Source organism: Belonocnema kinseyi, chromosome 6 (assembly GCF_010883055.1).
Source record: "Belonocnema kinseyi isolate 2016_QV_RU_SX_M_011 chromosome 6, B_treatae_v1, whole genome shotgun sequence".
Taxonomy (NCBI): Eukaryota; Metazoa; Arthropoda; class Insecta; order Hymenoptera; family Cynipidae; genus Belonocnema; species Belonocnema kinseyi.
In genome coordinates this window covers 125065808-125078446 of record NC_046662.1, presented here as the reverse complement: position 1 = coordinate 125078446, position 12639 = coordinate 125065808, and the positions used below count along the sequence as shown (strand labels likewise).

Sequence of the window (12639 nt, the reverse complement as noted above, 5' to 3'; positions counted from 1 at the left end):
TAATTCAGATCTGGGACAAGCCATTATAAACAACAATTAAAAACTATACAAATTTGAACAGAGTGGTTAGAAATAAAAAGCCTTGATTTGTTAAAATTGTTAAGAGCTAAATTTTAAGTTTGAACGCTACAATTTTAATTTAGAATAATATTCAAAATTAATTTAAAACTTTAAATTATTTAAAATAATTTGAAACACGATATAGATTTTTGCAGATTTAAAAAAAAACGCTTTTGAGATTTGTAAAATATTTAAAAAGAATAACAAAAATTGTTGTGATTGCTAAGAAAATTGAAAATGATTTTTTAGTTTGAAAAATTAATTTAAGTGAGTATTTGAAAATATTTTAAAAATTAAAAAAAAGGAATCAGGACGATTTTAAGGCAACTTTTTTATTTTGCATTTTTTTCATTTTAGGAAAAAAATCGAATTAACACAATAAATCAATTTTCAACCCAAAAGTTTACTTTTTAACAAAATAAATTAATTTTCTATCAAATAATTGGTGTTTTAGCTAATAAAATGTACAGGATAAAGTTTCATCCAAAAATGGAATAGTACAATATCCAGATAAAAACTGTGCTAAAAAATTGAATTGAACAAGAAAAAAAAATGAATTTTCATCAAAATTGTTAAATTTTCAAGGGAAAACGTGAATTTGGATGAAAATGCATTTTTCGTTGAAACTTCTTTTCGTTGAAAATTTATCTTTTTTTTAACAAAAATTTTTGTTGTTTTAAAATTGATTTTGAAAATTTTGAATTTCTATTTTCGGTAAAAAGTTATTGGTTTTAAAATTAAAATATTTGTTTGCAAATTTAATTTTAGGCTTGGAAATTTAAATATTTTGTTGAATCTTTGATTTTCTGGGGTTGATAATTATTTTTCAACTGAAAATTTATCTGTTAAATTTTTCGTTGAAACATTATAATTTTAGTTGAAAATTAATTTCTTTCGTTGAAAATTTCATTTTTTGTCTGAAAATTTAACTGGTCCATTTTTGATCGAATACTTATTTTTTTTAGTTTAAAATTCGTTTCCATAGATGAAAATTGAACAATTTTGTTAACACTTTTTTTTCTTGAAAAATGTTCTTTTTAGTTATAAATTTATCTTCTTTGTTGGCGAATCATTCTTCTATAAAAATTCATTTCTTTTAGTTAAAAATTAATTTTTTCAACTGAAAACTTCAGTATAAACTACAATGTTTAAGTTAAAAAATGTATTTTTAAAAGTAATTTCTTAGGTTAAAAATTTAACTATTTTGTCGAAAATTTGTTTTTTATTTGTTAAAAATCCATTGTTTACTAAAAATATGACTAAGGCATGCAACACTAAATTTTAAACATTTTAGACCCAGAAGTCTTGTCTCCTATATCTATTTACATAAATTCAATTATATTTGCCTCTTCGCAATAAGCATAATGGTTCTAAGGTAACTCGGGATTTCAAAACCTGAATAAATTTGAGGAGCAGCTAGATCGTCATTCGTGGGGTCGGGAGAGCTCGGGCTCCTGCTCGTGCATTTTCGGCTTTACATGAGGCTGGTCTTAGCAGAATTTAACTCGGGAGGGATCGGGTTCTTGCGCGTGCATTTTCGGCTTCACACGAGGCTGGGCTTCGCAGCATTCAACAGAGCCGACTCACCGACACGCTACGTTTGAATGTGTCGCTCATAGATGGGAGAGTGGTGGGGGCCGAAAAATCCCACGTTCTGGAGACACTGCCACTACGGACTTCGAACACGCGGCCGGGCAGGTAGAACGGAACTGACTGTGAAAATTCAGTTGCAGCCATCTTGGCTGGCCAGATCTACACTCACGGAAATCGGTTAAGTCGTTTCCGCCAATTGCAACATCTTCTGATAGCGTTGAGGAAAGCACACGCTGGGCGAAATCGAGGGAAAACGAGCGTAGAGGGGAGAAAAAGGCGGTAGAACTGCAAGATCATCAGTCTCGTGTCGGCCATCGAAGCGAAATCCATTTGTAAAGGAATTCCACATGCGCAGCCTTTTGTAATTTCAAGGAGGAGTACTTCTGTTCTGCAGCCAAGGTAGGCATTGTCAATTTCGTCCTTCAGTTGAGTATTTAAAGGGATATTTAAGTTCAGTTTGAGTGTGGTGAATTAGGTTTGGATAATTGATGTATTATAAAATCAATTTTATTTGAAGTTGAAATCTCATTAAATTTCTTATTTTTTAAAATTCTTTTTAAAGAAAAGGTATTAGAAAGGTATTAGAAAAATTGACGCCCAACGTGAGGCCCAGCAAAGTTACAGAGGGGAAAATTTTTAAGTATTTCATATACTGAACCGGATAAATCCGGATATTTATGGGTTTTGATCAGTTGTTGCTGTTTGCCCTCTCGAAGTAATCACTTTTGAGAGAAACTTAAATTACCACGTATTATTGATTTCTTCTGTTGAATTTGTGATGGTGTAATTATTTATTTATCTGTTGTTCCATTTATTGTTGTTATTTATATTTATTTATTCTGTGATTTTTATATTCATTTATGGAATTTAACTGTGGTTATTTACTTATTCTGTGATTTTTTATATTTATTTATTGCATTTAACTGTGGTTATTTATTTATTCTGCGATTTTTTAAGAATATTTATTTATTGATTTAGATGTGATTTTGTTAAAATACATATTATGTGATATTATCGCGGGGCGTGTGTTTATGAGAGAGAAAGGGATTTTGAGACTATTAGTACGGAAGTTTTAAAAGATTTCGCGATTTCAGTGAAACTTTCTTTTGGATTACGTAATAGTGAGGCTAGTGATACGAAATTTCGGAAACTATCCGATTTTGAAACGAACTTCATAATTTCATCGCGATTTCGGTGCATTTAGAATTCTTTTTCAGTATTCCAATAAAAATCATCGAGATTCGCTCGGAATGTTAGGAATTATTTCAGGATAGCTCGTTTTCGGAGTCATTAGAAGATAAAATAAAATACAAAAAATTTCTAAAAATGGGTGGTTCTACAGTTAAAGTAGACAGATTATAGGCGGAAACTACCGATACGGTTATTAATTGTAAAAGTTCGTCATCTGAAAAGGAACTCCGCGAAACTTTAGGGTATCTCAGCTTATTCACGGATGGGGATAACATGGCTATGAGATGGCGCCTGGTGAGGTTCCAACAGCATTGTCGTCACATGCATCAGTCGTGCGAGGAGACTGGGGAGCGAGACTTGTCTGCAGAGATCGAGAGACTACGAGTTACGCCTTTCGCGAATAAAGAAACTCCCTTAGGTATTCACGATGCACGTTGAAATCTCATTAAATGTCTTATTTTTTTAAATTCTTTTTAAACATGGGGTGTTTTTCAGTGACTTTTCCTCGCCCCACAAATCCCTGTGCCGAATGAGCTAAAAATCTAAAATTTTAATAACGTGTTAAATCCAGTAAAATTCGAGGTGACGCCGATAAAGCGTCTGGCGCCTACAGGTTCATTATAATATTCTTTCTTTTAAAGTTGTATAGCCATTTTTTTTACAATTTTCACGCTTGTTTTTCCCCAAGGCTGGAAAAGGTATTAGAACATAAATAATAAATAAATAGGTAGTCCTTATTCAAAGAACTTTTATAAAATGAAGGTAATGAACAATAAGAGACACATTTAACCAAATTTAAATATCTGATTTCCATAAATATTTATAATTATTCTTAAATAAACTTTGTAAACGATTCTATAAATGTTTCAACAAGAAATATTACTCTTAAAGTTACAAAGTACCACATTGATTACAGAAAAAGTGAAATTTTTAACAGTTCAAATCAAAATTATTGAAACAAATACGAACTACTTGCATTATGTGGTAGTAGAATCTGAGTGACGTAAATATTTAAAAATAAGACACAGCGTTAACAAAATAAAAAATAAAACAAGAGTTTCTTACTTCTCTTTGAAACAAAAATACAAGTAAATAATAGTTCATCGTTTAAACAATTTGTTACATTCTCGAAACAAAGATTAACTTTCCTATAAATGACCAATCTTTCGATTGAAAAAAAAGAAATTCTTTTGATTAAGTTAGTTGCGGAAAAAATATTTTATCTGGCCAAAACAGTTTAAACAATTGAAAATAAGTTAAAAATGCTAAAAATGTTTCACTTGTCAAATAAAAACATTGCATGGCAAAAATAATAAGAAATTCATACCCAGGTGGAAATTGAATTCAGGGACTGGCCATTCTACTACTCAAGAGCCCGGCTTTAAGCCGGGAGTTGGCCGGGGAGCCCGACCGTGGTCCGGAATGGATCAATTGGTGCTTTACTAGATTGAAATGATTCGAATTTCAATTGGATGAAGAGCATCTGTCACTGAATTAGGGGATCAATTTGTTTCTTTTTTACTGCAGAATTGGAGCGTATTAATATATGAAAATCCACACGTCCAGCACACAGACAACATTACGTATATTCACATAGTCGTTGAGAGGCAAAAAAAAAGTATTTAAATAATAAATATCAAATTATTGCGAGTATTTTGACTTTAAATATTAATAGTCCTGTTTAGAGTATACACATACATTACATTTTTAAACATTATATTAAAAATAAAATTTCTAACGCTACCGGGTATCGAACCTACATATCTATACCTAAATCTAACGCTTAACAGTCGGGAGTGCTAACCACTGCGCTAAACCAAAAAGTTGAAACTCGTTGAAAAAGCCATTCTCATAAGCTACAGTTCAGAAAAGTTAAAGTACCATATTATAAGTTCTCTTTTTCTAATTATTCATTATTATGCGACGCAATGTAAATATAAAATACTTGAAATATAAACAGGAATATCAATAAAATACTTTTTGAATAAATAATTTAAATCGATTACAATTTTTTTCGCGTGATATTTTGTTTTTTTCCGTTGTAGACTACTTGACAACTTTTTACAATGACAGGAAATGTAATTGTTTATGAACATTAAAATTTTTTAAAGACTTTTGACGTTTGGTTTTTAGATGTTATATACTATTTTACAACGTTTAAGATTGATATAAAATGTACATTTTTTTCTGAACATTTTCAGTTTTTCATAAAGATGGAACTTTTAATTTTCTTCTTTAAAAAATTTAAATTATATGTTTTTAAGAAATTTTGAAATTTGCATAAGGTAATCTTAAAATCACGCTAAAAAAACTCATTTCGTTATAAACAAAGTTTAAGCATTTTATTATTGCCAATTAGCGCCTGGCGCTAAGAGAAGATTTACTCAATTTGAGCCCAGTCAGCCCCCTATTACGGTTTTGATATAAGTATTGCCTAGCGAGTCTCCGACTAGCGCACTACTAGGCTCTTAAAAAACAAACATAGCCCGGCCAGTTCCCGACAAGAAACCTTGTTGTACTAGGGCTAGCCCGGGCTATTTTTACACGGGTATGCGTTAATTTTGTTCAAAACTTTCAATTTAAGTTTTTTGGGACGTACTTGGATATCGATAAGTGGGTTTTCGGGGACACCGAAATTTAATGTAAATTAGCAGAACATTTTTTCCCCATGTTAATCTTGTTTTCCTGGCCTTTATAGCTTATATTTGGGAGGACTTTTTCTCGTGAATATCTATTAGAAATTCTATTTTTTGGACAATATTATTATAAATACACATTATAAGAAAACCACCTAACATTAGTGGTCATCATAATTTCATTGAAGAATTATTATTTTATGTAGACTACATTCCTGATGTCACGATTGAAAAAATGAGTGGGAAAAGTTACGCAGGTCCTATAGACGCATTTTAACCACCGAAACAACGTTAAAAAAAGTGTTTCAGGAAGAAAACGTGCACCAACTTTCATATTCTACAAGCCAATGGAGTTCTTGCGTGATGTTCTGGCCGGCGACAGAGAGTAAAATATTAATTAAATACATAGACGTTCACTAGAAAAAATAGTATAACTCTTCAGTGTATAAACTGATAGCGGGTCTTACCTCCGAATTATTTCTCGAAACTTGTACACTTATGTTTTATCTGTTTAAAATTTGTAGCCGTTTCATGAATTGCGCGAGCGTCTTTCGGAAGTGTGATAGATCGGAATTTCTCTACATATTCCAGCCATTTCATAAAGCGACTGATGTTATATCGAGCAAACAGTATATTAAATGCAGGGACATTTTTAGCCCTTGAACGATCCACCGGGGTAGTATCCCATTCACAGTTCAGGTTACGCTTCTAACTGAGGGCATGTGCAGTTTGGTCCGGGACCCTAACCATAATTCACTTCAACTATTCAGCAATCGACCTCAGTCAATGAGTGAAATCATCTGTGTTTTGTGTGAATTCTAAACGGACGTATCATTTGGGGTAGCGCAGTACCCCAGTGGACGGTTTAAGTTCGAGAATTGTCTGAGTAATTTGTCCGATATCTCTAATTTCCTTTACGACTTATGTTGAAATAATTATGTTGTGTTAAGGAAAAGCAAATGTGGCTTACATGCCCTTAAAGTGTGACTATTCTTCTTTCGAAATCGGCTTTTTTCTTTTTAAATGGATCATATTGTTCAGAATTTACGTTATTTTTTAAATAAAAAATGTCAATTTTGCTGAATTTTCAGGTGTTTTTTCATGTTTAATAAATTATTTAACATTTATCGAAAAATGAACAAAATATTATCATTGCCATTGTTTTCTATACTAAAAAACGAAACAAATTCCCTACCACAAAATTGTTATACTACAAATAGAAAGCATTGTTTCACGGTACAAGTTTCGGGCAGCGTACAATCCCAGTAGACGGTTAGAGGATTAGGCAGCTACGTGGATCGTTCTAGGGTTAGGAAGCCATAGTAGTAAAGTTCGATAAATATAATTTATGATAAAAAATAGCATTCTTAAAATCGGTTTATTTATATTATGAAAACAGAATTTATTAAGTATGGACGAAGATTTTAACAAAACATTTCATAACACATTTTAGTGTAATTAATACTTTGTATTAAGTTCTCCTAAAACAATCTTCATGCCTCTTAATTCAGCTAAGAAACTGATATCCTTTGTCAGTTTAAAAACATTTTTTTTAAATTTAGTTATATATTGTAATGAAACGCCTTTTTTACAAAATCCCTATATTCTTGCATCCTAAAAATGATTTGAAATGAAATTAAGACTTCTTAAAGAATCAGAATCACAGGTTAAGTGATGATTTATTAATATTATATTAATTGAAATGTATCACACTATCTGTTACAGAACCTTAGTCGATTTATCAAATGGCTAGAATAGATATAGACGGCTGGTGAAACTCCATTCTATTATATAGCTCTCTATAGGTGCTTGCGCAATTCATGAAACGGCTAAAATTTGTTAGACAGGTAGTGTAACTGTCGTTTATTAAACAATCCTCTAGCAGTTTATAAACTATCATAAACATTGCATAGTCATGCGTTTGATGTTTTCTTTAATAGAACGCAGTCCAATACACCTGATGATGCTGATGAGACATTGTTAAATCGACCAAAACAGCCAGGGGGAAAAAATCCTAAAAGTATAATATTTCTACACATAATTCTAAATTAGTTGCATATAAATAATGACAAGCCGGGAATGGTTGAGAATAATTGGTCCCAGTCCATATATCAGCATCCATATTTTTATATGACCTTGTCGATATAAATTTCAAGGTGTCCTAATTTCAGGGCGTTTTAAGTAATATTGAGGAGCGAAATTGACAACGCATATTACGTCAAGAGAAAACCGGCAATAACATTAATTCTAATTTGAGGTATCCTGTAATTTGAAAAGGAAAAATAGCCTAAACCACCGTAAAATTTCCATATATCATTTTAACCCTTTAAGAACCAAACATACGCTTTCCTAAGACTTTTTTCAGCGAAATTTTCTGCTAACAAATCGATTGTTAATTTCCTAAACTTTTGAAATACGTCATCAGAATTGTGAAAAAATTAAAATTGTTATAGTCCTTTATTTAACAAAAAGTACGAAATTTTCATGGCATAATATCTTTATTAGCGGATAAAAGCCATTTTTTCGCTATTCCTCATTTTCCATATTCAAGAAATATTTTCAAATAAATTTCCATTAATGCATGTATATAGGGATTTTTGTGGTTGCCGATCCCGAATGCGAAATTTTATTTGCAAATTGATGATGACGGATCCAATATAACAACCAAAAATGACTAAAACATTTCGATTTTCATAAAAATTCGCACATAACGGATTTTGGGGGCGCTGATGACGAATTGGAAATCAGATTTTCAAACTTTAAGCTGGCCGAATCGGTGTGGCGATTTTCAATATTTAAAATGGCGAATCCAATAGGGCGATTAAAAGTTACTGAAACATTCCGATTTTCAAAAAATTCACACATGAGAATTTTTGGTGAAACTGATGACGAATGCGTGATTATATTTTTGAGATTCAAGATGGCAGATCGAATAACACTGCCAAAAATTATGATAAATGGTAATTAATTTTATTTGTACCGTTCAAATGTCTTTCCACCATCGATGTACTCTTCGCCGTTGCTCAACTCTTACAACGTAAAGGTGAACATTTACATGAGTAATGTTACTTTTTTTATTTTGAAGTGTAAGGTTATTTTGTTGGGAATAAGGCTTTGGACCCTGGTAAGAAGCCTCACATTAAAAGGTATTAAAAATTTTGAATCCCTATAAGAATGTCGTTTCTGGGCATCGTTTTTCAATCCTCATTTGGCTGTGAAAATAATAACATTCAAATCCCTTTTTAGGCAGATTGGAACTGGAAAACGTAACCTTCAATCAATTAAAAACACAGTTTTCGTTTGAAGCATTAAAAGGCGCTACAAACGCATTAAATTTAAAAAATCTAGTAGGATTATATATACAAGAATACATGTCTTTGTCGTAAAATGTTTGCTTGTTCATATATTATCAATGACAAAAATATAAAATCATGATAGAAAATTCCAAAAATTATTTTTTACCAGAACCTTCTGTGTGGAAATCAAGCCTGACATCGTAAAATGACCGATTCTATGTTTTAAAAGACATTTTACCTCATTATTATTCGAAAAACATTAAATAAAAGTAACTAAATTTGCTAAGTTAAAAGGGATAGATTTGTTTTGTTTCTTTGTTCCTATGTGGTATTCACAAAAATATTGTCAGCGCTAGGTACAGAAAGGGTTTCAATTTTAGAGATAACTTAAATTGCTGTAGAGATTCAAAAGGGGGGGACAAAAACAGGATCCAAAGTATTTAATATTTCTCACACTGGATGAATGAAAATTTCCAATACTTTTTAATGAAAGCATTCTTACCGGGACCCGTTTCCACATTAAATGTGGCAGTCGAATAAGTATCCTTCACTTCTCCGAAATTACTCTTCATTATTTCCCGATGAATGAATTTGTATGAAAATCAGAATGTTTTAGTCACTTTTGGCAGCCATATTGGATCCAATATCTTGAATTTTGAAAATACGCTTTCGGATTCGTCATCAGCGGCCCGAAAAACCCCGATATACATGCATTTATAAAAATTTATTTTAAAATATTTTATCAGAAAAATAACCTATAGACTTTTAAGCTTTGGAACCATGCACGCAAGAAGTTTACTTTTTCGGTTTTTTTTTTTACAAATTTGGGTAGAAAATAATCAAATAAAGATTTGATGCACTAGAAAATTCGTATTTATTGTTAAATAAACGAAATTAATTATTCAAGATTAAATAATATTGCAATTCTGAGTATATATTTCGAAAGTTTAGAAAATTTTACATTCGAATTTATTATTTTTAAATTTTTTAACTATCTATTCGGTAGCAGAAAATGTTTCTGAAAAAAGTGTTGAGAAAACGGACATTTGGTCCTTTACGGGTTTAATCTCAATAATTTATTATCTCCGAGGCAGCATAAATAACTATTGTGGAAAGTTTCGTGACGTTTTTTTTTAAACCAATATGACGTACTAACTAACATATAATATGTTGAAATTATAAAAACTTTTGTATCACGTGCGGTATTACCATTTCAGAAAATAAGAATCCCAATTACGAAGCTTGTGACTTATTGCTCAATAAGATGAACAGGTTCCTAGATTGTATTAAAACTAAAGGTTCATTGAACAAGGAGTCAGCGAGCAAAATAAAACAGAACAACACAGAACAAAACCCAAAACAAAAATCAGTGATACGGTGAAACGTAAAATTGGGTAGTACAGCGACATTTATTAAACGTACTGTGCCCCATTTTAATACTCAATCGATAACGCGCCCTCCAAATACACCATCATACCAATGGCTTAGGCCCCAACAACAACAAGAAACATCGCTATCTCAAAAACAACGACACCAACGAAAACATTAATACGATCAGCAACCGCCACAGCATCAGCAAGGACAACAACAGCAGCAAGAAGTACTGCGACTACAAGAGCTACAACAGCAGCAACAAAATTTATTTTAGATTTAATTACATTTGCTTATGAAAAAGAAAAAGAACATCAAAATTAAAAAATTTAAATTTACTGATTAACCAAATTAATAAAAATGAATAAAATAACAAAATTACCTCAGTTCCTGTCTATCTCTCATGGTTTATAACAAATTTTGAAGTTGCATATGGATTTCTACGTTGGTTGCTTCAAAGTAGCACCAGCATTTCCACGTGAAATTCCAAGCGAATAGTTGTACCTGTGAGACTATTTCATTAATAAAAAATACGAATTCTGATTATTATAGAATTAATTATAAACATTATTTATTGTGCCGTAACCCGAAAAGTACTAACAAGTTTGATTTGTACAATCTGTTCGAAAACCTAAACATTGATTTTCGTGATTTATTATGAGTAATCCTCTGTATACCTGATTAATTTTCTATACGCTAGCGTAATTTAGCTGCCACGGCAGAGGGTTTACGCTTTCGAAATAATCCGCGGATTCTTCTAGCATATCCTTGGCTGCAAATACACCGTGCACAACCACCTCTGAGGCATCAAAAAACTTTCTTCTTGCTCCTAAAGGGTGATAAAAGGTATTTGAATAGTGGTTCTCCTCAAAGTCTTCATCAATTAACCAATTTTGCAAATATATTGCTGCTAAAGCAATTTTATCAATCTTGAAGACTCTTGCGGAAATTGGCCAACGGAATATATGCCATTTAGATGCTAATGTTCCAAGAGCACATTCGATTGATTTACGAGCTCTTTCAAGACGGTAGTTAAAAATAGCTTCCGGAATTGATAATTCTTCAAATTCAGGAAAGGGTTTTAAAATGTTGAGACCTAAAGGGAAAGCAGCATCAGCTACAGCTACAACTGGCACATTTACGGAACCCTCGTATAAAAGCCTTGGCGGAGGCAAATTAAGAGTTTGGTTTGCTACAGCTTTCTCCATGTTGGACTTCTTAAATATCTCGCCATCACTTTGTCTTCCATTGGCTCCGACGTCTACTAAGGTAAATCGCTGTTCCGCTTCACACATTGCCATTAGAACTATACTATGACTTCCTTCATAGTTGTGAAATGATGAACCAGATTTTGCCGGAGCCTATATAGATATATCGTAAAGAAATTAGGTACTTAAAAAATTGCACTCTATATATTCAACTTTCTCAAGTAAGATATAGATAATCAATTTATATCCTACTTGGGACATTTGAATATCCCGGCAACGTTTCAGGGATATCCTGCATAGTCTAGAGATATCCCTGGGGTATCTAAATTTCCGCCTTGCCGGATAACCGATAACTTATCCCTGGGATATCCTTGGGACAACCTGGGAGATGAATGGGATATCCCGGTATATCCTATTGCTGTGAGGGATCTAGTCATCGAAATAAAATACATTCGTATGAGTTGCAAGAATTGATTAAGATTTTATAACCTTTAAAGTCAGGAAATATTATTCGGTATCAGTGTTTAAATTAATGTAGTTCGGTTCAAAGAATTTATAAAGCTTTAAATTTGAACCTTAGTGGAAAGATTTACTGATTTCAATCAGTAATCCATTGCTAGATATTTGGATAAATGAAAATTCTTACTAATTTGATTCAGTGACCCATTTCTGACTGCGATTAAAATTTAGAGAGCAAGGAATGAACCTATGACTATAGCATATGATTGTTATCTTGCATATAAAGGTTTCCGTCTATTAATTACTTTGTTCAGGAACATATGTAAGTTTCATGTCAGAGAAATTGTTGTGTCCTTTCGAGTAAGCTGGTTTCGTTTCTATCCAAGAGTTTGAACAGAAAATTTAAGTTTGTAAAAGTTTTTAGTAATTAATACTTTATCATTGAAATTTAATATTGATATTCCATCAAAAATTTTCTGATGAAAGGAGATGTAAATTCTGAAAGGTACAGGTTTAGAAATTATTCGAAAGGTTCAGAAACAATTTCTTGTCCGAAAATTAAAAAGTTCATATGGAAATACGAAAATCGTACTACAATTTCTAAGTGTTTGCCATCTAAAGCTGCGAAGCAGTTAGGTAGTTGCCACTTTTCGTGAAAACCATAAATAATTGATTCCCATTTTTCCATAGTTGGCGGTTCTAAGTCAATTGGTTGAAGAATTCTCCAAATTGCGAAGCATGTTTCCTCTATGATAAGGCACACAGTTGAAAAGACAAGTGCAAAAGAAAAAGCAAGTGAAAATTGAAGATCGCCAGATGCTAAAA

General features: G+C 31.9%; 1 protein-coding gene across 12 annotated transcripts in view; it reads right to left on the bottom strand.

The window, feature by feature from the left end:
* Positions 1-12639, bottom strand: part of LOC117174109 — an 829515-nt gene that overhangs the window by 382077 nt on the left and 434799 nt on the right. Inside the window, exon 10 of one of the 12 annotated variants that reach the window (XM_033362875.1) lies at positions 10530-10651. The exons of 10 other annotated variants lie outside the window; for them this stretch is intronic. In XM_033362875.1, coding sequence (XP_033218766.1) covers positions 10556-10651 — 96 coding nt within the window. In that variant the 3' untranslated portion in view covers positions 10530-10555. Of the gene's footprint in view, positions 1-10529; positions 10652-10818; positions 10977-12639 lie in introns of those variants that run through there. One more of the 12 variants, XM_033362876.1, reaches the window with a different exon arrangement.